Here is a 25,238-nt window from a genome sequence, read left to right on the forward strand (position 1 = left end):
TGCACCCTCTCTAAAGCTTCCACATCCTTCTTGTAATGAGGTGCAGAACTGAACACAATGTTTCGGAAGCCTAACCGATGAACATAATCTGCTGACCCGTTGCATAATCAGCGCCCGAGTTTATGCTGTAAGACTTACCATATCCCAATGACATACAACATTGGGCAGCTGAGTATAAGATCGTTGGACCATAAGATATCAGAGCAGAATTAGGCCATTTGGCCCATCGAGTCTGTTCCACCATGGTTGCCACCCCTGGTATCCTGTGATCTTCAGCTGCATCCATTCCTCCTTGTTTAAGAAATAAGACCATCAGACATAGGACCCATTGAGTCTGCTCCACCGTTCCATCAAGGCTGATTTATTATCCCTCTGAGCCCCATTCCCCTGCCTTTTCTCCGTAATCTTTGAAGCCTGACTAATCAAGAAGCTATCTTCAAATCTCCAGTGAGTAAAAGCACAGAGCCGTCAAACACTCCTGACATATTAACCCTTTCATTCCTGAGATCATTCTCACGAACGTTCTCTGGACCTTTTCTAATACCAGCAAATTTGCTCTGAAGAAAGATCAACTTTATTGCCACACGTACTTCTAAACTTACAGTGAAATGTGCCGTTGGTGTCAACAACCAACACAGTCAGAGAATGTGCTGGAGGCAGCTCACAAGTGTCCGGCACTAACACAGCTTGCCCACAACCTGTATGTCTTTGGGATGTGGAAGGAAACCGGAGCACCCGGAGGAAACCCACACAGTCACGGGGACTAACCTTTTACAGAGAGTGGTGGGAATTGAACCCCGATGACTGGCATTGTAAAGCATTATGCTAACCTGCTCACTACCATGCCATCAACATTCTTAGACATGGGTCCCAAATATGGTCTGACCAACACCTTATAAAGCCTCATATGTGTGATGACTTCAAAGAACCAGAATGGAGAGGAATATGCTGTCATCAAACCTTTAAATAAACCATGTTACACACTTCATGAACAAATTTTAAGAACTTTACACAGAATACTATCAATGAACAAAGCATAACGTTATCGTTACAATGGATCTTGTAACTCCTCGTCGCTTTGGCGTCATCTTCTCCCAGCCAGACCTAAACACCGGCCCACTGCGTATCGTACGCATCACAAGGGTTATGAAGCAAGCAGGAACAGTTTGGCCATGAACCAATGGGGCACTAGATGGATGGATTGGGATTTGCAGAGGAGCGGGATAAGAGTCACAAACTCATGACGGTGTATTCTGTTGATTCGTGAGGCATGGCTAAAAGTAACAATAGGTAAAATGGTTTCAGCTGAGATGGTGCACACTTCTGGATCCTGATATTGAGCCATTGGCTCAGTCTGTCCATGCATCACACTTGGCTTGAGAATGAGATGTGATGAGACCAGAGCATTTGGAGACCTCCAGAGGCATCTACTCCAGATAGATGTCTTCTGTTGGACACGTGTACTCGATGTATTCCTTGTAGAACAGCTGGAAGGCCCTCCTACAAATCAAACAGAAACACAAAGCTTTTACTCTCAGGATCAAAAACACCAGACATTCTGCAGATGATGGTAATCCAGAGCAACACACAAAACACTGGAGGAACTCAGCAGGCCAGGCAGTGTCTATGGAGGAGTATAAACAGTTGACGTTTCAGGCTGAGAAATTTCTTCTGGGAGACTATGCTGACAGAACAGGAGGATAATTTGACTTCCCATTCTGACATGTTGGTTCATGGCCTCCTCTACTGCCATGATGAGGCCACTCTCAGGGTGGAGGAGAAACACCTCATGTTCCAACCTGATGGCATGAACATTGATTTCTCTGACTCCTCATAATTTCTTCTCCTCCTCCTCTTTTTGTCAATTCCCAATTCCGGCTAACCTCTCACTGCTTCTCTTTACTTACATGCCTATCACCTCCCTCTAGTGCCCCTCCTCCACATCCCTTTCTCTAATGGTCCAATGTCCTATCCTATCAGATTCCATCTTCTTCAGCCCTTTACCTATCCAAACTATCAGCTCCCAGCTTCTTACTTCATCCCCTCTCCTCCACCAACCCTCCCTCTCACCTGGAGTCACCTATTTCCTGCCAGCTTGTACTCCTTCTCCTCCACCCACCTTCTTGTTCTGGTGCCTTCCTTTCCAGTCCTGATGAAGGGTCTCAGCTGGAAACATCAACCGTTTATTCATTTCCACAGATGCTGACTGACCTGCTGAGTTCCGGCAGCATTTTATGTGTTGCATTGCCAAGATCCAACCCTGTTCACCAACTTAAATCAAGAACCTTGTAGGATAAGATGGAAAGATTTGTAGACTGGGGTTATAAGGCTCAAACTTCAAAGTAAATTTATTATCAAAGTACATATGTGTCACCATATACAATGCTGAGAATCATTTTCTTGCAGGCATTTACAGTAAGTAAAACGAAACACAATAGAATCAATGAGAAATAACACACAGCAAAAATGAACAACCAATGCAAAAGTAAACAAATTGTACAGATACAAAAAAGTAAAATAATAAACAAACAAACAAACATGAGTTGTAGAATCCTTGAAAGTGAGTCCATAGGTTACGGAATCAGTTCAGATTTGGAAAGAGTGAAGTTATCCACACTGGTTCATGCTATTATGATTCTTAATAACCACAACAGAATCAATGAAAGACCATACCAATTTGGGTGTTCAACAAGTGTGCAAAAGACAACATAATGTGCAAATAAAAAAAGAAATAAATAATAGTGAAAAAATTTACAATAAATATTGAGAACGTGAGATGAAGAGTCCTTGCTGCTGGGGTGCATGGGGTGTCAGCAAGGGGTAATACCTCTGATGGGGTGGGCACATCGAGCTCCCTTGGAAGTAGCTCGCCCACCATTCACCCCACTGGCACTCAGCTCTCACCTGAGGCTCCAAGCAGCTGTTTGCTAGCGATAGCTGCCCAACCCTGGTAAACAGCTTTGGCGAGTGGGCTAAACCAGGTGAGCGTTACCGATGGGAACTACACCCTCAGTGATTTGGGGCTTGCCAACCCAAGTTGGCGAAGACTGGACCTGGCAGACTGTGCGGAGTTAACCACTAGCTTGGATGAATGGGCAGGGAGGTGGACCCAGCAAAGCGCTGTGGAGCACTTAGAGCATGATGAGGCACCAAGGACGTCATAGCCATCCACTACATCTGACTTCATCTTCAGCTGTCTTGACCCTGTCTTGCCATTGGATACAGATGGTCTCAGATGAGTGAATGAGGTCAATGCTGTGCAACTTTTCCTCACTCTTTGTGCACGTCACTCTTGTCATCCAACCTTCCCAACCCAAACTAACTCAAGTCCTGTGGCAACAGGCTGGCAATGAAGCTGCAGATGTGGGTATGCTGACAGTTGTAGCAGCAAACTTGCACAACGGTGGCTCAGGCTATGGGCTGATTATCCACTGACATGGAGCAGCAGTGGCTGAGTGACTGAGCAGCCCTTTACACGGATGTACTGCTCACCTCCATGGTATGAGGAAAGAGCCCTAAACATTGCCTGCTCTGTCCTTCCCTGGCCAGTTTACCACCGCTGACAGGGACCCTATCACAGCATTTGAAATACATCAAAGAAAAAACTAAAGACTATTCCTCCCACACTTGGTGCATGGATTATGCACACACTGTTGGATAGGGTCAATGCTCACAGACCTCTGAGGAGAACTACTTCAATAGGGAGAGATATAACATTGATATTGCAGCCCTGAGTGAGACCTAGCTTGTAGGACAGGGGAACTTCATGAAACACTTTCTTTTGGAGTGGAAGACTGACATAAGGCTGGGGTTGGATTTGGAGTGAAGACTGATATCACTGTCAAGCTTGATGGACTCCAAAGGGTGTGAATGACCAAGCTCATGACCATGAAACTCTCCCTGTCACTTAGTAGGAAGCATGTCTCCATCATCAGCACTTATGCCTCAACCATTTCTAACCCAGATGATGTCGAGGACAAGTTCTATGAAGAACTGCGCTCAGTTATTGACACTGTTTCCAAAATGGACAAGTTTATCCATCCTTAGTGATTTCAACACAAGAGTAAGCTCTGACAACACCTCGAGAGCCGGGGGTCATTGGGAAATACAGCATTGACCGCTGCAACAGAAATGGTCTTCTAACTACTCCAGCCATGTGCTGAACGAGACTTGTTGATCACCAGCACCATCTTCCCTTCCCAGCCATAACAGAACCTTGTGGCTGAACCCCCACTCTAAGACCTGGCTATGTCATCGTCAGGAAGCGAGACAGTCCGAATGTAAGGGTGACAAAATCTATGTTCAGTGCTGGGGTTACCACTATCTCATTGTTTCAAAACTGAACGTCCACATCCAGCCCAAGAGACGCTGGCAAGGAAAGAAAGCCCCAAGGGCTCCAAGCTGAACAGCAGCAACATAATGCAGTCCTTTGTTGACACTCTGGAAAGCCACTTGAACCTGACCCCTCTGGACAATCAGAATGTGGAAACTGCTTGGTCAACCCTTCAGGAGGTGATCGACAACACTACTACGGAGGTTCAGCGGCCTGCTACCAGAAAACACATAGACTGGCTTGATGAAAGCCGTGTCAACACCAAATAACTGCTAATGAGAAACATCATCTCCACAAAGCTTTCAGCAGCAACCCTAAGTCCATCTCAACGAAGGATGCCTTCAATGACATATAAAGGACTGTACAACACAAACTGCGGCAGACACAGGATTTCTGTCTGAACAATAAAGCTGATGAGATCCAGCAATATACAGATAGATAATACTTAAAAGATTTTTACTCTGCACTAAAAGAAGCCTGGAACTCCACATCATCAGGATCATCCCCTCTCCTTAGCGCTCATGGGAACACATTAATCATGGATAAGGAGAAAATTCTTCATAAGTGATCTGAGCACTTGAACAGTGTTCTGAATTGTCCTTCAACCATAAATGACAAAGCCATCGATCACCTACTCCAAGTACCTGTCAATGAAGCACTGGATGTTCCACCGACCTAGCCAGGACTCAGAAAGCGATACATTAACCCTCTCGTGGCAAAACGCCCGGGTTGGATGCAATACCAGTTGAGACCTGCAAGGAAGGTGGTACAGTGCTAACAGAAAAGCTCCATGTGGCAGCAAGAGACAATTCCACAGAAATTTAAAGATGTAGCCATCATCCACTTGGATAAAAGGGAGCCACAGCCCTGCAACAATTGTCAGGGAATATCCTTGATGTCTATTGCAGGTCAGATCTGTGCCAGGCTTCTTCTCAACCACCTCACTTAACACCTTGACTAGAGAGCCAGTGTGGATTCCAGAAAATGCATGGCATTATCAACATGGTGTTTGCTGCAAGAGAAAAGTCAGAAGCAAATTGCGGATCTGTTCTCCTGCTCTGTTGATCTGACTAAGGCCTTTGACACTGTTAGCAGAGAGGGTCTGTGGAAGATCATGGCAAAGTATGGATGCCCGAGGAAGATCATCACCTTAATGCAACAATTCCATGATGGCATGCAAGCTAGAGATCAGGACAATGGTGAGACATCCCAACCCTTCACTGTCTCAGTCAGGGTCAAGCAGGGCTGCGTTTTCACACCAATGCTATACATTCTGGAGATTTCTGCAACATTGACCGATGCCTTCAGAGATGGCAACATAGGCGTCAGCATCAGATTCTGCACTGATGGGAAACTGCTCAGCCTCAGGAGGCTCCAAGCAAAAACTAAGTCTATGACAGACATCATTAGAGACTTCCTTTTTGTTGATGACTGTGTCCTCAATGCAGGTTCAAAAGGTGATAAGCAGCACTGTGTCAACAAGTTTTCTGATGCATGTACCAACTTTGGACTTACCATCAACGCCAAGAAGACTGAAGTAATGAATCAGCAAGTTCCAGGGAAATCAGACATTGCGCCAAACATCACAGTCAACTGTCAAAGACTCAACCCAGTCAACAGGTTCAGGTATCCTGGCAGCACACTGTCCCAGAAAATCAACACTAATGATGAAGTAAGCCCCAGGATTGCCCAAGGAAGTGTAGCCTTTGCAGACTTTATACCAACATCTGGAATGAAGAGGCACGAGTCTGCAGATGAAGTTGAATGTGTATAGGGCCACAGTATTTCCCCCTCTGCTTTACGCCTGCGAACATGGCACTGTACTAACAGCATGCCAAGAAACTGAACAATTTTCAGACAGCTGGCCTCAGAAAGCTCCTCAACATTAAGTGGCAAGACAGAATCCCTGACGCTTACCAAGTTGGGCCTGACAAGTATCTACACCATCTTGATGTAGTCTCAGTTATGCAGGACACATAGTTCATATGTCAAACCATCGGCTGCCTAACAGACTGCTTTACAGCAAACTACAGAAAAAAAAAAATCTTCCTGTGTGAGCCAAAGGAACCACAATAAAAACACTTGAAAACTTCACTGAAAGCTTTTGGCATCAACCCAGACACCTGGGAACATATCACACAGGATTGCGTTGAGTGGTGCTCCCCCCTCCATAAGGGCGCAGTGACACACTGAGGCGGAAAGGACAATTGCAACAGAGAGATGTAGGCTGGCCAGGAAAGCCCAAACCAATGGCCCCCAACCCAACGTGGCTGCCATCTTTTGCCCACACTGCCAAAAAACTTTTCAAGTGTGGATTGGCCTTTCCAGCCAACTATGTACCCACAGTCCAGTCCAGCCCCTACAAATTCAAAGGTTTCGAAGGTACATTTAATCTCAAATAAATGTATACAATATACATCCTGAAATGCTTTTTCTTCACATTTGACTAGAGGTGACTAGAGTGGTTTTCATCGTTATATGATGGGTCAATGAACAACATGTTGGGGTATTTATGTATTTATACACAGTTTATTCCATATCCATACTTCAACCTCTAACTATATTTTTAAATAGTTTGTTTCCTTCATAATTGTTAATGTTGCTTTTTTCTTGCATGTCCCACCAACACACCACAGCAAATCCCAAGCTACACACCCAAAATGCTGGAGGAACTCAGCAGGTCAGGCAACATCTATGGAAATGAGTGAACTGTCACTGTTTTGGGTCAAGACCCTTCCGCAGGAATGGAAAGGGATGGGGGAGAAGTCAGAATAAGAAGGAGGGTGGAGGGGAGGAAGAAGTACAAGGTGGCAAGTGATGGGTGAAACCGGGAGAGTGGGAGGGATTGATGTGAAGAGCTGGGCAGTTGTTTGTTGAAAGAGGTAACAGGGTGGATAAGGGGAATCTGATAGGAGAGGACTGAAGACCTTCTCCCCTTCCTTTCCAGTCCTGATGAAGGCTCTTGGACTGAAACATCGCCTGTTTACTCTTTTCCACAGATGCTGCCTGACCTGCTGAGTTCCTCAGCATCTTGAGTGTAATACTTTGGATTCCCAGCATATTGAACCAGGACCTTTAATCCTTATTGGGATGAAACACTTATTCAAAATCAGCAAAGTCTGTGTCATTGTATCATAGAAACTTGACAGGTAGGAAAATAGTTCCGTATTATGTTGCCCCGAAAGGTTTCAGATGCAAATTGCCATGGAGTGAGAAAAGGAGAGAGGTAAGGAAGGGATGATTATAACTGAAGTAGTAACTCGGAGAGGACCAATTCAGATTGCATCATAGAAAACATCTTATCCGGATGTTTCACAGATTGGTATGGTTCATGGTTCATATGTCAAACCACTGGCTGCCTAAGAGACTGCTTTACGGCAAACTACAGAAAAAAATGTCCTGTGGAAGCCAAAGGAAACTCTATAGAGACACCCTGATCTCCTGGGATCTTCATACAAAACTATCTCTAGAGTTTACAGAGAATGGTGCAAAAAAGAAAATCAAATCCAGTGAGTGGTAGTTCTGTGGATGAAAACACTTTGTTGATGAGGGAGGTCAGAGGAGAATGGCCAGGCTGGTTCAAGCTGACAGGAAGGCAACAGTAACTCAAATAACCACATGTTACAACAGTGGTGTGCAGAAGAACATCTCTGAATGCACAACACATCAAACCCTGAAGTGGATGAGCTACAGCAGCAGAAGACCACACAGGGTTCCACTCCTATACCGAATAAACTGGCCACTGAATGTAGATTTCAAGACAGTCCAACTTGATTGAATATATGTTGTTTGTAGAGTCATGGAGCATTACAGCATCTCATCCATGCCAAACTGTTATTCTGCCTGTTCCCATCGACCTGCACCTGGACCACATCCCTCCACACTCCTCCCATCCATGTACTTACCAAACTTTCCTTAAATATCGCAATCAAACCCACATCCACCACCTCTGCTGGCAGCTCGTGTCACACTCACACCGACCTCTGAGTGAAGAATTTCCCCCTCACATTCCCCTTAAATATTTCACCTTTAACCTATGACCTCTAGTTCTAGTCTCACCCAAGCTCAGTGGAAAAAGCCTGCTTGCATTTATATCCCTCATAATTGTTTATAATCCTGTGGAATTTAACAACCCAAGCCTCAGTCATGCTGGATCTAAACAAGGACATTTACATTGTCTGAAGAACTGCAAATGGAATTGAATATCAGGAATTAAAATCCCCCAGTTTTGGCTGTTTCAGGTCACATTACTTTTCTCAGAGAAGCTGACAATTTCTGCACAGTATCACTGTCTCTTCATTTTGTTTTTAATCACATGGTGAGAAGTTTATTTTGTATAAACTAACCTATCATCAAGATCATTATTTTGTACTCCTCTATTAAATCTTCCTTCATTGTCCAAAATAAATAGACAATAGACAATAGGTGCAGGAGTAGGCCATTCGGCCCTTCTAGCCAGCACCGCCATTCACTGTGATCATGGCTGATCATACACAATCAGTACCCCGTTCCTGCCCTTTCCCCATATCCCTTGACCCTGCTATCTATAAGAGCTCTATCTAACTCTCTCTTGAATGCATCCAGAGACTTGGCCTCTACTGCCTTCTGGGGCAGAGCATTCCACATATCCATCACTCTCTGGGTGAAAAAGTTTTTCCGCATCTCTGTTCTAAATGGCCTACCCCTCCTTCTTAAACCGTGGCCTCTAGTTCTGGACTCACCCATCAGCGGGAACATGCTTCCTGCCTCCAGTGTGTCCAATCCCTTAATAATCTTATATGTTTCAATCAGATCACCTCTCATCCTTCTAAATTCCAGTGTATACAAGCCCAGTCGCTCCAATATGACATATGACAGTCCCGCCATTCCGGGAATTAACCTTGTGAACCTACGCTGCACTCCCTCAATAGCAAGAATGTCCTTCCTCAAATTTGGAGACCAAAACTGCACACAGTACTCCAGGTGGGGTCTCACCAGGGCCCTGTACAGCTGCAGAAGGACCTCTTTACTCCTATACTCAATTCCTCTTGTTATAAAGGCCAGCATGCCATTAGCTTTCTTCACTGCCTGCTGTATCTGCATGCTTGCTTTCATTGACTGATGTACAAGAACACCTACATCTCATTGTACTTCCCCTTTTCCTAACTTGACTCCATTTAGATAGTAATCTGCCTTCCTGTTCTTGCCACCAAAGTGGATAACCTCACATTTATCCACATTAAACTGCATCTGCCATACATTTGCCCACTCACCCAACCTGTCCAAGTCACCCTGCATTCTCATAACATCCTCCTGACATTTCACACTGCCACCCAGCTTTGTGTCATAGCAAATTTGCTAATGTTACTTTTAATCCCTTCATCTAAATCATTAATGTATATTAATGTGCTATATTAATGTATATTAAAGTGCTAAACTATTCAACCTTTCAGGTTAACTCAGGTAATCAAGTCCCGGCAACATCTGTGTAAATTTCACTTTTCTTTTACATTTTTTTACTTTGCTTATGTTTTTACTTGAGATTCAAGATCGTTTAGTATCATTTCCAGTACACAAGTGTAAATGAGAATGAAATAATTGTTACTCCGGATCCGATGTAGCACAAAAAACCTAAGATAGAGAACACAATAATAATAAAAAAATACAATAACTATAAATATATGATAGCTTATATACATAGATTGATTGTATGTCCATAAAGTGACGCTAGGCACAGGAGTGTCAACACAAGGTGACTGACAGGAAATGATAAAGTAGTGGTGTTTGGGGGTGTGGAGGGGTGGGTTAGTGGGTGGAGGTGTTGATCAGCCTTACTGCTTGGGGAAAGTAACTGTTTTGAGTCAGGTGGTCCTGGGGTGAATGCTACATAGCCATTAGCTTTTGGCATTTCTGACTACACTGCTGAACTGACACCTCTGACTTCAGGCACCAGAGAAAACAATACCTTACCCCACTGACTCCGCAATCGGCTTTGTTGAATCCTCGGAGACAAAAACGTGGCAAGCAAATCGGTGATCTGAAGGATGTTTGGTGATAAACCCAAAATATCTGAAAGGAGAGAGAGAGAGAAAAACAAGGGAAGATGAGGAGAATTTTCAGGGACAGTGGCTATTTGACATGCTGTGCTGGTAGACAACGTGACCCATTTCTGGAGTTACACACACAAAATGCTGGAGCAACTCAGCAGCCAAGGCAGCATCTATGGAGGGGGATAAACAGTCAATGTTTCAGGCCCTGATAAATCCTGCCCCAATGGTAATTTCTCCTCTTTGCCTCTCCTCCTTAATTTCCATTCCCCATTCTGTTCCTCTCTTACCCATCACCTCCCTCTGGTGTCCCTCCTCATTCTCTTCCTCCTACAGTCCACTCTCCTCTCCTGTCAGATTCATTCATCTGCAGTCCTTTACCCTCCCACCTTCTTACTGCATGCCCCCTACCCCACCCACTCGCCTTCCTCCTCACCTGGCCTCACCTATCACCTGCCGGCTTGAGTTCCTCTCCCTCCACTTTCCCCCCCCCCCACCTTCCTATTCTAGCTTCCTCCCCCTTCCTTTCCAATCCCGATGAAGGGCCTTGGCCTAAAATGTCAACTCTTTATTCATGTCCATAGATACTGCCTGACCTGTTGAGTTCCTCCAGCATTTTGTGTGTGTTGCTCTGGATTCCAGCACCTTCAGAGTCTCTTGTCTTTATGATTTGCCATGAAAGTGGTTTCCTGGATGTCCTTATTTGGCTATAGATATCTCTCACATACAGAACAGATATTGTTCTGGAACTGTCCCAGTGAAGATTAAGTTTGTGTGGCTTGTGGATTTGGGTCCTGTAGGCATCTGGGTAAAGAGATGCCCTTTTGAAATTCACAAGATGTCTCTCTGCAAGTATGTCTGGATTGCCAGCAATTTCACTGATGCCTCCTACATGACTCTTATAGACAGAATGAGTGTCTGGAACTAACACATCGTGTCTGCTGTCATCCAGTAACCATGTGTGTTCCTCTCTGTTAAACAGGCAGGCTCTCCCAAGGACCGTCCACCTACCTTCCCCCTCATTGGACTCACTTATCACCTGCCGGCTTGTATTCCTCTCCCTCCTCGCACCTTCTTATTCTGGCTTCTTCCCCCTTCCCACCCACTCCTGACTACAACCCATTCCGACTGCTTTGTCTCAGCAGCAGTAAGCGTCTCCTGATCATGTGTTTATCCAATAACTTCTGAGGACCCACTACCCTTTCAGAAAGAGCATTTATTTATTTATGTATTTAATCATTTGCCCCAGCAACCCCCAACAAAGCCGATCACGGGACAACTTACAATGACTAGTTAATCTCCCTGGTACGTCTTTGGACTGTGAGAGGAAACAGGAGCACCCGAGGAAAACCCATGCATTCCATGGGAAGGACCTACAGAGAACAGCACCGGAATTGAACTCTGAACTCCAGAACACCACGAGCTGTAAAAGCATCAAGGTAACTGCTAAGCTTCCGTGGTGCCCACAAAATTTAGATCACTAAAACTTGCTGGTTGGCATGGAAGATGGATCGAAGAGTCTGTTTCTGTGCTGAAGTGTTCTATGACTCTATGAGAAAGGATGCTCTCCAAGTGACATAACATGCTCACTGGCCTTTGGGAACCCATGGCCAATGGGTTTTCAGGAAGGAGGAGAAACATGGGCTCTATCCAGTTGAAGGGTGGATGAAATATCTCGGTTTCTTCATCTGAAGCATAAGGAAACCCAGCAGAAAGAACAGAAGGTGCACACTACTTCCCACACCCCCTGCTCACCTCTTCTGATTTCATCAACCACTCCTTGGCCCATGGAACTAGAATGGAGGTAAGCCATCCTTCGCGAGGAACAAAGATGGACAATGAGGTGGAGGAGGTGGAAGAGAAGAATGACAAGGTGGAGGAGGAAAAGGGAAAAAGACATGCAGGAAAGGAGGGAGGAGGCAGGCAGGAGCCAAGCTGGGGAGGTAGGGATTGAGGAAGGAATGGGCAAAAGAAAAAGGGCAAGGCAGAAAGGAAAAGGAGGGTAGCCAAAGGAGGGAGGCAAGAGGCCTGAGCCATTATGTATGTATTAGTTAGGGTCATGTGGGTGTGAATTCTCAAATATCTTGATTCTGATCAGGTTGGGTGGGTCCCCTCAGGATGGCTGGGGTTAGTATTACTTTACCTTAGATCTATGTTTGATGGTTTATCCTCCTTCGGATGATTTGAGATGGTCATCTGAAAACTTGTTGGACACACACCCTGGATCTTGATGGCCATAGTGCTTTGGCTTCGGATTGGCTGTGGTTGGGGTAGGGATGGGATTGGATTGCCTGTGGTCAGACTGCACTCTGATAGGTCACTCCAGAATGACAGATGGATTAAAGAACCTTGGTAAGGCACAGTAGCATAGTGATTAGCACAACGCTTTACAGCACTAGCAATCAGGGTTCAATTCCCTTCACTGTCTGTAATGAGTTTGTATGTTCCCCCTGTGACCACATGGGTTTTCTCTGGCTGTTCTGGTTTCCTTCCACATTCCAAAGACATCCTTGTGTACAGGCTACGGGTACTGAGTTGTGAGTGTGCTATGTTAGTGCCAGAAGCATGGCTGACCCCAGCACAGTCCTCAGACTGCCTTGGTTGTTGATGCAAACGATTCATTTAACTGGAAGTTTTGATGTACATGTGACAAATACATTTATCTCCTTAAATCTCACTTACTTGGTGTTCTTTGGATGATATCCACAGAATGAAACGTTCTTCAACTGGAAGAAGTGACTGCATTTACTGCCCTGCCGCAAGATAACAGAGAAGAAGAATTAATGCGCAGTAAGCAGCTCGGTGGCACAGTAGGGAGAGCAGCCAGAGACCCAGGCTCAATCCTGACCCCAGGCACTGCACGGGTGCGTTCTGTATGTTCACTCTCTGTGGATTTAATCTGGGGTCTTTCTCACGTCCCTAAGGCTGGTTGACCGGACACCGTACATTATCCTTAGAGTGTGAGTGAGTGTCAGAGAACCAGATGCAGTCACTATGCCTAGAAGGCATTTCAACAGGCAAAGCAGAGGTGGTTACAGTCCTAATGTGAGCAGGATAGTTTAGTACAGAAGGGAAAAAGGGTCAGCATGGATTTGATGGTTTAAATGGCTGTTCCGATGCAATATAACTCTAATCTAAAGATCTAAGTGAGGGAGTTGTTGAAAATCCAGCTTATAGGATTGCTACTTGAGATAGCATAGTCTAAACAGGCTAAACGTGTTTGAGGGGAATCTCAATTCTAGATTGGGGGTCATGTCACAACCCACATTGATTAGGAGCTTAAGGTAAAGGAACCCTGAGGAGCCGGTTATTGTAAAATGATAGAATTCAACCCTGTTGTTTCGGAAGGAGAAGCTAAAATCAGATGTATCAGTACTACAATGGAGTAAAGGCAATGACAGAGGCATGAGAGAGTAACTGGCCAATGTTGATTAGAAGAGGACAGTAGCAGGGAAGATGGCAAAACAGCAACAGCTGGTGTTTCTGGAGGATATTTGGAAGGCACAAGAAGGATATATCCTAAAGATAAAGGGAGGATGGCTGACAAGGGAAGTCAAAGACAGCATAAAAGCTAAAGAGAGGGCATGTAATAGAGTAAATATTAGTGGGAAGGTAGAGGATTGGGAAGCTTTTAAAAACCAACAAAAAAGCCATAAAGGGAGAACAGATGAAATATGAAGGTAAGCTAGCTAATGAGGATACAAAATGTTTTTTTTTCAATATATAAAGAGTAAACAAGAGATGAGAGTGGACACCAGACTGCTGGAAAGTGACACTGGAGAGGTAGTACTGGGAAACAAAGAAATGGCAGATGAATTTAATAAGTACTCTGCATCAATCTTCACTGTGGAAGACATTAGCAGAATGCCAGAAATGCACGAGTGTCATGGGGCAGAAGTGAGTGTTGTTATTATTACTCAGAAGAAGGTGCTTAGGAAGTTGAAAAGCCTGAAGGTAGACAGCTGGACTACACCCCAGGGTTCTGAACGAGGTAGCTGAAAGATTGTGGAGGCATTAGTAATGATCACTAGAATCACTAGATTTTGGAATGGTTTCTGAGGACAGGAAAACTGCAAATGTAACTGCATTACTCATCTTAACTATTTAATATATATATATACTTACTGTAATTCAGTTTTATCATGTATTGTATTGTACTGCTGCTGCAAAGTTAACAAATTTCATGACATATGCCAGTGATATTAAATCTGATTCTGATTCTGACTGGGGGAGTAGGCAAAGAAATGGCAGATGGAATATAGTGTAGGGAAGTACATGATCATGCACTTTGGCGTACAATATTTTCTAAATAGAAACATAGAAAACAGGTGCAGGAGTAGGCCATTCGGCCCTTCGACCCTGCACCGCCATTCAGTATGATCATGGCTGATCATCCAACTCAGAACCCTGTACCTGCTTTCTCTCCATACCCCCTGATCCCTTTAGCCACAAGGGCCATATCTAACATATCTAACATATACTAACATATCTAAATGGGGAGAAAATTCAAAAATCAGAGGTGCAAAGGGGCTTGGGAGTTTGTGTGATAGATTCCTAAAAGATTAACTTGCAGGTTGAGTCAGTGGTAAGGAAGGCAAATCCAGTGTTAACATTTATTTCAAGAGGACTAAATATAAAAGCAAAGATGTAATACTAAGGCTTTATAAGGCACTGATCAGACCATATTTAGAGTATGGTCTGCAGTTTTGAGCTGCTTTTCTGAAAAAAAAAGATGTGCTGATTATAGAGAGGGTCCAGAGGAGGTTCACGAGAAAGATCCCAGAAGTGAAGAGCCAGGTTAGTGTATGAGGAGCATTTGATGGCTCTGCACCTCCACTCACTGGAGTTTAGAAGAATGCAGGGTGGGGGGAAATCTCATTGAAACCTATCGAATACTGGAAGTCCTAGGTACAAGTGGAGAGGATGTTTCCTATAATGGGGTCGAGGACCAGAGGGCACAGTATCAGAATTGAGGGACATCCATTTAGAATGGAGTTGAGGAAAAAGTTCCTTACACAGAGGATGAGTGAATCTATGAAATCCATTGTCACTGACAGCTGGGAGGCCAAGTCATTGGGTATATACAAGTTGGAGGATATAAATAAATATATATAAGCACACGGTACTGGGCTGAAGTCTTAGGCACATATATATAGCCAGGGTGCCTAAGGCTTTTGCACAGTACAGGAGTCATTTTATGCATTGCACTGTACTAATGCTGCAAAAAAAAAATTTCATGACACGTGAGTGATGATAAATCTGATCCTGATACGAGTCTCTATTGTGGGCTGAGAGTGGGAAGGGGACAGGGAGCGAGGAGTCATGGTTGGTGAAAAAGGGAGAGGAGAGGGAGCAGGAAGCACCAGAGAGGCATTCTGTAATGATCAGTAAACCAATTGTTTGGAATCAAATGACCTTGGCTGGTGTCTCATGGCTGGCTGTGTCTGCATCCATGCCAATCCCTGCCCCCACGGCACTCCCTCTCTGCCACTGGCCAATGTTGATTAGAAGAGGACACTAGCAGAGTGTTTTTGGCACCTAGGTATATGCATATATGTGCCTGAGATTCTTGCACAGTATATATCACCAGTACCACAGCAGAAAATTGCGCCCCCCCCCCCCCCATGGTCTTCCAGAGCGTCCGATAAGAGGGCCTCACCCTCAGGCACACCGGGAAACTTGGGTGTCCCCATCACTCTCGCTACTTCCCTGGGCTGTACTACCATTGGCTTTGACTGGGTGGATCACACACTCCCTACATCTAAATTCAGTATCTGGCCTAACGTAGCCATGCACATCCTCAAAAGCAGCTCAAAACACCTGGTGCATGGACATTGTCCCCAGAAACCTCTCGCCAGCCTTCTCCTTGCAGGCCCCCATGAGCCTCCTCACAAGAGGGGTGTTGGTCCCCACCAGAACTGAAACACCGCCCTTCTCAACAGGGTCCAGATAGACCTGCAACTAATGTATCAAGGACCTCAGACACTCCCACATCGGCCTCCGAGAACTCCAACTTCACTGACAAATAACTGTCGTATGGATAATCACCAGCACTGATACCCCAGATCTCCAGTGCCCTGAATGAGATCAAGGGTAAATGCTTCAGATACCAGTTGTAAAGCGAACAGCACAATAATGTGACCTGCCACCCGGTGTCAAGTATGGCTTTAGCATAAATACTCCCTATCCATAGCGACACACTGGAGCATGGTCCCAGTAAGCCTTCAAGAATTGGACCTTTCGCTTTCAGGGTTCCTTGACATCTCCTCTGTACCTACTCCCCAGCACCTTAAACCTGTGTCCTCCTGTGGCAACCATTTCAGCCCTGGGAAAAAGCCTCTAACTATCCACATGATCAATGCCTCTCATCATCTTATACACCTCTATCAGGTCACCTCTCATCCTCCGTTGCTCCAAGGAGAAAAGGCTGAGTTCACTCAACCTATTCTCATAAGGCATGCTCCCCAATCCAGGCAACATCCTTGTACATCTCCTCTGCACCCTTTCTATAGCTTCCACATCCTTCTTGTAGTGATGTGACCAGAAATGAGCACATTACTCCAAGTGGGGTCTGACCAGGGTCCTATATAGCTGCAACATTACCTCTCGGCTCCTAAATTCAATTCCACAATTAACGCATTTAATCGCATATTGTGTACTGTTTGTTATTTTGGGGACACATTTATAACTGGGGACACATTGCGTAGCATCCACCCAAACAAGATTTCTTAAGTTTGGCTGGGCCGGGGTGGGGGGTGAGGCTATCATCCCCTATATAAAGCCACTAGCCAAAGCCAGAGTTATAGTTTTTGCTGTTATTTAGTGCATTTGATAATCATAAACCAATCTATTATATTTGTAGAAATGTGACAGGCAGGACTTACCTTCTCATAGGCACCAAGTCCCTCGAGTTCCACGGCTATTTTAATACCCCGCATGCTAATCTCCAACACACAGCTGGAAGGAGGGTTGAACTGTACCGTCAACCTTCTTGTTGTTGCGATCTATCATGAGAAACACAAAGAAGTTGAGACATTGTGGTTAAAAGAGAAATTTCGCTCAACATCACCACATTTAGTCTGAGACTCACACAGAATTGAAAACGATCTGCATTGATATAGCATCTTTCATGTCTCTTTTAGGATGTCACAATTTGTTTTACCTACAATAATCACTTTGGAGGCACTCCATATATGCAAAGGAAGCTTACACAAAGAGAAAAGTGATAACCAGCAAATAATCCGCTTTCCAGGCAGTACTGATTGAAGGGTAGACATTGCCAAAGCCAACAACTATCATCCTGGGCTCCACTATCTAAACATGGGTGGACTTTCCAGTTTGAATACAACCCCAAGAATGAAATCCTGATCCTGAGGATGAAAGGGTTAATGTGTCAGAACTGTTTGATGGCTCTGGGCCTGTAAATGCTGGAGTTTCGAAGAATGGCGGGGTGGGGGTGGGGAATCACATTGAAACCTACCAAATACTGAAAAGGCCTGGGTAGAGCGGATTTGGAACGGGTATTTTCTATGGTGGGGGGGGGGGGGGGAGTCTAGGACCAGAGGGCACAGCCTCAGAATAGAAAGACGTCCCTTTAGAACAGAAGTGAGGAGGAACTTCTTTATCCAGAGGGTGGTGAATCTGTGGAATTCATTGCTACAGATAGCTGTGGAGGCCAAGTCATTGGGTATACTGAAAGTGGAGGTTGATTGGTTCTTGATTAGTAAGGGCATCAAAGGTAGCAGGGAGAAGGTAGGAGAATGAGGTTGAGAGGGATAATATATCAGCCATGATGTAATGGTGGAGCAGACACAATGGGCCAGATACCCCAATTCTGCTCCTATGTCTTATGGTCTTAATTGAGGAACCAAAGGAAACTCCCCCACTTTGAGGTAATTCTCTGAACTTATGCACAAATCATTTTCTCAAAACCAGGAATAAAATCCGCTCAAACTGGTTAGCATTGTTTTAATATGCAAATTGGGTATGCTCACTCCATCCATTGGGCAGAAGAGAGAAAAACTTGAATGCATGCACCACAGCATGATCGAGGACAGCTTCTACCATTAAATAGTATCCTAATACTTTAAGTTGGACTTGTGCCCTCATAATCTACCTCATTATGATCTTACACTTTATGGTTTTCCTGCACTGCACTTTCTCTGTAGTCGTTCCACTACATTCTGTATTCTGTTATAGTTTTGCCTTGTTCTACCTCAATGCACTGTATAATGATCTGATCTGTACGAAGTATATAACTTTTTCACTGTATCTGAGTACATTTGACAATAATAAATCAATTCCAATTCTCAGACTTTTAGCAACCGCTGTCCTCTTTTCCACCATTCTTTCTTCTTCATCTTCCTAATTGATTCAGCCCCCATCAACCTATACCTCTCTGCTTCCCCACCCATCAACCACACACTCCTCCCACTAGTTCTCCTTCTCACCTCTCCTCTTTATTCTGTGAACCACCTAACTGTTCATTTGTTGTGTCAGTGCACAACTACACGTCGATTAAATAAAAGCACGCATGTGGGAGATGGCGAGAGGGAGAGAGAGGGTGAGAGAGGGGAGAGAGGGTGAGAGAGGGGAGAGAGGGGGAGGGGGAGAGGGGGGAGGGGGAGAGGGGGGAGGGGGAGAGGGGAAGAGGAGGAGGGGGAGAGGGAGGGAGAGAAAAACAGGTCAAAACGTAGTGCTGGTGTGGGTGTCATTGCTCTATAAGAAATAGATCCATTCATTACACTTCCTCCCCCTTTAGTTCAATGGAAATAAAACTGTTCATGTACAAAACATTCAATTTCCCTTTCATAGGAGTCTTTCATGCAGATTTTCTAACACTCAGGTGCGCAGTTTAGAGGGAACCACAACATAAGATCCACACATCAGCGTTCTTTGTCATATGACAGTTGGTCTCATCTCACTGAGAACTCTGGAAACATAGGGTTACCGTGGGCTGGCCATCCTTGCATAGTGATTTCACAGACTTTTAACAATGTCGGATTATTCCTTGTTTCCCTTTGCATTTCAGAATTTGTTACCGGTAACTGGTCCACCAATGCAGTGTGGAACACTTCTGATGGGTCATGGTATGAAGACTTTTCATACTATTGCTGTGTTGTTTAGTAACCTTGAACTCTATGTCATAAGGGTGGGCTCCCAGGAACAGTGCCCAATGTTGTAACCGGTAGCAGTCATCACTGGAATGCCCTTCCTGGGATTATAATGGATACAAGGGGCTGGTGATCTGTCACTAGTGTAAACTTTTGTCTGCAGAGGTAGTGGTAGAAGTTCGTTATTCCCCATACTAGACTAAAGGCCTCTCAGCCGATCTGTGCACAGTTGTGTTCTGTGCTTTTCAGTGATCTTGAAGCAAACGCAATCGGGCGTTCAGATCCATCTTTCATACTGCGTGACAAAACGGCTCCAATGCCATAAGGGGACGCATCACACACCAGTCTGACGGGCAAGGATGGTTCATGATGGAGGAGCAAGTCATCAGATGTTATTAGTCTCTTTGTTTCCCTGAATGCTTTTTCACATCTTTCTGACCATTCCCACTTTGCTCCTGTCTGTAACGGTCCGTTCAATGGGTGCAGCACTGTAGTAATGTTTGAGAGAAACCAGCGTAGTAGTCTACAAGGCCCAAATATGACCTGAGTTGTGACATATTTTCCGGTTTGGGTGCCTGTAACACTGCTTCAGTCTCCTCCTGTGACATATAAACCATGCTTGTCAATGACACGTCCACATTATGAGATTTCATGTTTGAAAAACTCACGTCTCTCTTTGCTCACATACCATACTCACTCAGCCTGGTAAGCACTCCACCAAGGTTCTCGAGGTGCTTTTCATCATTTTTGCCAGTCACGATGATGGTAGCATTCTGTTCCTGGGATAACTTGGAGCTCTTGGTCCATTGCACTTTGCCAAATTGCTGGAGCTGATTGTACTGGAACGATCTCTTGTGAGTGTTGATTGTGAGGAACTTCCTGCTTAACTGCTCGATCTCCATTTGCAGATAGGCTTGCGGCAACTCAATCTTTGAAAACCTCTCCCTGCCTGCCAAAGATGCAAAAATGTCTTCTATTGTTGGCAGGGGATACTGCACTGTACGCAGCACTGGGTTGATGCTCACCTTGAAATCCCCCCACATGCGAACAGCTACGGCCTTTCCATTCTTAATCAGCAGGACAATAGGCATGGCCCAATTGCTCCAATCAGCCTTGGAGAGAATTCCAGGCACCTCCAAGCTCTGCAGTTCAGCACCCAATTTAGGGCATAGTGTGTAGGGCACTAGACGCGCTTTATGGAATCTTGATGTTGCTGTTCCATCCAGTTCAATTCTGGCCTTCATGCCTATGAGTTTACCTTTTACCTTCTCAAACATCTTCTCATCAGCACTCAGCTGAGCCAGTCTCTGGTTAGTGCTACCATTTGGGCTGCCATTGTCAGTTGATGGCACACTGAGAATTCTGACTGAGTGTCAGTCCAGTTGGATTTTTCTCAACCATTCACATCCAAAAAGTACTGTCCCTCCACTTTCCAATTTATAAAGCTCTAACTGTTGTGTTTGGCCCCCATATGTCACATTATCTTTCAGTTTGCCTTAGAGAAGCACTTTATTGCCTGTGTAAGTCTTTGGCATCATTGAGGTCTCCTCTAATGATATTTCAGAAAACAGTCCGTTGTAGTCAGCCTCTGAAATTATAGACAAGGCTGACCCTGTAACCAGCTCCGTTTTCGGTTTTACACCAGACACATTATTGTGATCGAGATGATTTTGTGATGTGCTGAGTTATACTATGCATTTCTAGGCATGGCAGTTCACCTTTGTCAGACTCCACGTTGTCTGATTCTGTTTTATATTCGGTAACTTTATGCAGGTGCTTAGTTCTGCATTTAAGACTTTTCACTCAGCTGCGCTTTTTGTCTGTCTTGCACATGCTCTCTATATGACCTTGAATGTGACACCATCTGCAGCCTTTTACTTTGAGTGCTTTGACTATACATGCCACGTATAAGCCTGGACCTTAATGCATCAGAAAGTCCATCTCTAAAGTCACAGTACTGGGAACATTTGTGCAGTTCTGCAATGTTTTCAGAAATGCTTTCATCTTTTGACTGGTTCCTTTTGTAAAGTCTAAATCTCTCAGCTACTGTCAGCAGTTTAGAGCTCAAGTGACTTTGTAAGATTGTAACATTTTCATTGAACGTCTTGCTTGCTGGCTTTACAGGGGTTACTAGGTTGTATAAGAGACTGTACGTCAGGGGTGTCAAACTCATTTTAGGTCACGGGCCGGATTGAGCAAAATGCAGCTTCATGCAGGCCGGATCAGTCGGAAGCGTGCGAACGCAGCTTTCGTTGCCTCCGTTTTTTCAGCCTGCTCTCATGTGTCTCAGTCTCTGCTATAACTACAAAGTGTTTCACTTTACAAATTCCGTTTCTTATGAAGAAGACTGCCGAGCAAGACTGCCGAATAAACTCTAAAAACCCTGAAAACCTGGTACCTGAATAAAATCAGCATTAGCCATATCATACGCCAGAGGCGCTTCGATTACTGGGGCCAGCTTTAATAGTAATTAGATATTATCTCGCGGGCCAAAGATAATTCCACCGCGGGCCGGATTTGGCCCGCGGGCCTTGAGTTTGACATATATGCTGTACGTCCTCGCACCCATTAAGCTAAGAAGTGCAGGGGCTTTCTTTTGCTGCTCCACATCATTCGCGTTACAATACAGTTCAACCCCGTCGATATACCACTTACAGCCTTCATTAACGCTATCAAATCTGTCAACTTTCACAACTCAAGCCATCGCCATGTTATTTTCACTTTAAATTCAGTGCGTCTTTCGCTGTTACTCTGCACGGTACACATGCGTATATTAGCATCTGCAACAACTCTCTCGTGCTGTTTAAGTCTCACTGTTTTGTCCCGTAACTGTCAGTGCAGCTGGTGATATTTCCTGAAATTCAGTTTCGTACTCATCACCAATTCATTGTGTCTGTGCACAACTACATAGCAACTAAATAAAAGCATGCATGCGGGAGATGGCTTTAACAGGTCAATTCACATTGCAGCAAGAGGGAGAACAATGTGCATGTGTAGACAACAGCCCATGTGCAGGCAACAGATCAATACATAGTGCTGGGTGGGGGTTCATCATTGCTCTAAAAGAAATTGTTCCATACATTACACCTATCATAGTCCGTCATTCATCATCTTTGTCAATTCCACCTATCAACTCCCAGCTTCTAACATCATTCCTGCCCTCACCTGCCCATCAACCACCACCTCAATGGATCCACCCATCACCTGCCAGCTCTTTGTCTACCCCTTCCCCCATTCACCTCTATGCACAGCTTCTTCTCTACTCCATGACATTTAAGGGGAATCTGAGGGGGGGGTTGCCTTCACTTGGAGGGTGGTGAGGATATGGAGTGAGCTCCCAGTGAAGATGGTCAAGCTTGGATGGCACAGTAGCATATTGGTCAGCACGGTGGTTTACAACACGGGCGACCCGGGTTCAATTCCTGCCACTGCCTGGAAGGAGTTGTACACTCTCCCCGTGGCCGCATGAGTTTCCTCCGGGTTCCTCCTGCAGTCCAATTGGTCATTGTCAATTGTCCCATGACAGGCTAGGATTAAATCAGGAGATTGTTGGGTGGCGTGGCTCAAAGGGCTGGAAGGGCCTATTCTGCACTGTACCTCACTACATAAATAGCTTGGATTGGCACATTCACGCAAGGGATTTAGAAGGATATTGTCCAGATGTAGGTCGATGGGACTCGGCAGAAGATTGGGTCAGCATGGACTGGGTAAGCTAAAAGACCTTTCTCTATGCTATAGTACTCTATGACTATAAAATTATTTGTCAAAGCTACATGGAAACGTTTGATTAATAGAGCAGGATACGGGGTCAGATTCTAAGTGAATTAGAAATATTTATATTCTAAATCCATTAAGCACGTCTGTCAGTGCCCTTGCACACTTTTAATAGCTTCAAGGTCACGTAAGTTTTGCAGAACCTGCTTTGGTAATTAAATTTCACCCTGGGGACATGGATTATGGGTGGGGCCTGCAGCATCTTCATAAACTAGCACAAAATATCCTGGGAAATCAGTTTAACACTGAAAATAAGCGACACAGAAGATTCTGCGAAGGTTGTCATTATGTTACGAGACTGAGCAAAATGCATCAAAATAACTGAGCAAAAGCTTTAGCTGTTTACGTTGGACTGTGTGCGCAACTGGTTGGCGTTCATCTTAGATGAGAATGGTGCAGCCATTTTAAAGTTATCTGTCTGGTTGGAAAATAATCCCTGCAGGATGTAATTGAGTGGAACGTGCTGAGTTAGTGAACTATGTCAAGAAGATTTGATTGTCTAGTATCTTCTACATCCCATGCAAGTTTGGGATGAACTTCCGCTCATCTGCTTGCAAGAATACAATATTGCCAGAAATTCATCTTCACTCTATCTCAAAAAGAATCCCAACTAGAAAGGAAGGGGGCCGAAGCCAGAATATGCTGAGAGGAGGCAGAGGAGTACAAACTGGCAGGTGCTAGGTGAGAGCAGGTGAGGGTGAAGGTGAGTGGGTGGGGGAGGGCATTGAAGTGAGAAGCTGGGTGGTGATGCGTGGAAAAGGTAAAGGGCTAAAGAAGGAGGAATCTGAGAGGAGAGTGGACGATGGGAGAAAGGGAAGGAGGAGAACCAGAGGGAGGTGATAGGTAAGAAGAGAAGTAGTGAGAGAGCAAACAGAGTGAGGAATGGCAAAAGAGAAGGGGGGGTTAGTGATTACCAGAAGTTAGAGAATTCGATGGGTAGGTTGGAGGCTACGCAGATGGAATGTAAAGTGTTGCTCTGCCACCCTCATTTCGTTCGGCCTCATCGTAGGAGTAGAGGAGGTGATGGACCGACATGTTAGAAGTGGAATGGGAAATCAAACTAAAATGGGTACAATGATAACTCTGTTTTCAATTACGGTGACTGAAGATCAAACAGCAGCCTCGTGCCCTTTTGTGGAATAGTGTCAATGCTCCTCTTAAATTGAACAGAGAGATTGACTCATCCAATGAAGGAGAGAGTCGTCCCTGCCTGAAACCAACATTCCCAAGAGTGTGCTACAGAATGGCACGCCCCAGAATCCATGAAGCCTACATCCTACTGACACACAGGCTAACATAGTGACCACCGCCCAAGCAGTGGCCTGGATCCATTAGCGGGCGCCACAATGGAACAGCAGTTAGAACGAAGTTCTTACAGCTTGGTACGTTGGAGGTCAGAGTTCAGTTCTGATTATCATCTGTAAGGTGTTCGGATGTTTCTCTCCATGAATGCGTGTGTTTTCTCCAGGTGCTCTGGTTTTCTCCCACAGTTCAAATCCGTGTTGGTTAGCAGGTTACTTGGTCAACATAAATTGTCCTGTGATTAGGCTGGGGTTAAATAGGCGAATTGCTGGGCAGTGTGGCTCATTAGGCTAGCTGTTCCAAGCTTTACCTCTAAATAAAATGAAATTGTTAAAAGATTGTTAAAATGGAAGACAGGCCTTCTACTGATTGGACTTCACCTTACCTTCTGCATGGCTGCACACAACACATCGTTCCCTTTATGGTAGGGCACTTGCACCGAGCCCAGGAACTTTAGATGGAAGTTATCTACCCAGTCATTCTTTTCAGCTATAGCTGCTAAGAGACAGAAAATAGAATTCAGATTAATAAATATATGTTATTGATATAATGCTGCCTGTTTAAAAATAACCCAGAGCTCTAGGCTTAGACTGCAAATGTGTCATTGTACTTTCATATGGAACAGTTCAGCACAGGAACAAGAACAGTCCCCTCAGCACGATGCTGTACTGAACTAATTCAGTTAATGAT

General features: G+C 44.8%; 1 protein-coding gene across 5 annotated transcripts in view; it reads right to left on the reverse strand.

Moving 5' to 3' along the window:
- Positions 1-946: 946 nt before the first annotated feature.
- The window catches only part of mapk8ip1b (mitogen-activated protein kinase 8 interacting protein 1b), a 163,366-nt gene continuing 139,074 nt past the window's right edge, over positions 947-25,238 (reverse strand). For 4 of the 5 annotated variants that reach the window (XM_073049861.1, XM_073049865.1, XM_073049864.1 and 1 more), the window contains exons 8-12: positions 24,934-25,046; positions 17,244-17,363; positions 13,042-13,112; positions 10,283-10,381; positions 947-1,500 (exon numbers count right to left, since the gene is read on the reverse strand). In XM_073049861.1, the coding sequence (XP_072905962.1) occupies positions 1,428-1,500; positions 10,283-10,381; positions 13,042-13,112; positions 17,244-17,363; positions 24,934-25,046 (476 nt within the window). In that variant the 3' untranslated portion in view covers positions 947-1,427. The remainder of the gene's footprint in view (positions 1,501-10,282; positions 10,382-13,041; positions 13,113-17,243; positions 17,364-24,933; positions 25,047-25,238) is intronic. The other variant, XM_073049862.1, reaches the window with a different exon arrangement.

This window comes from Hemitrygon akajei, chromosome 6 (assembly GCF_048418815.1).
Source record: "Hemitrygon akajei chromosome 6, sHemAka1.3, whole genome shotgun sequence".
Classification (NCBI taxonomy): domain Eukaryota; kingdom Metazoa; phylum Chordata; class Chondrichthyes; order Myliobatiformes; family Dasyatidae; genus Hemitrygon; species Hemitrygon akajei.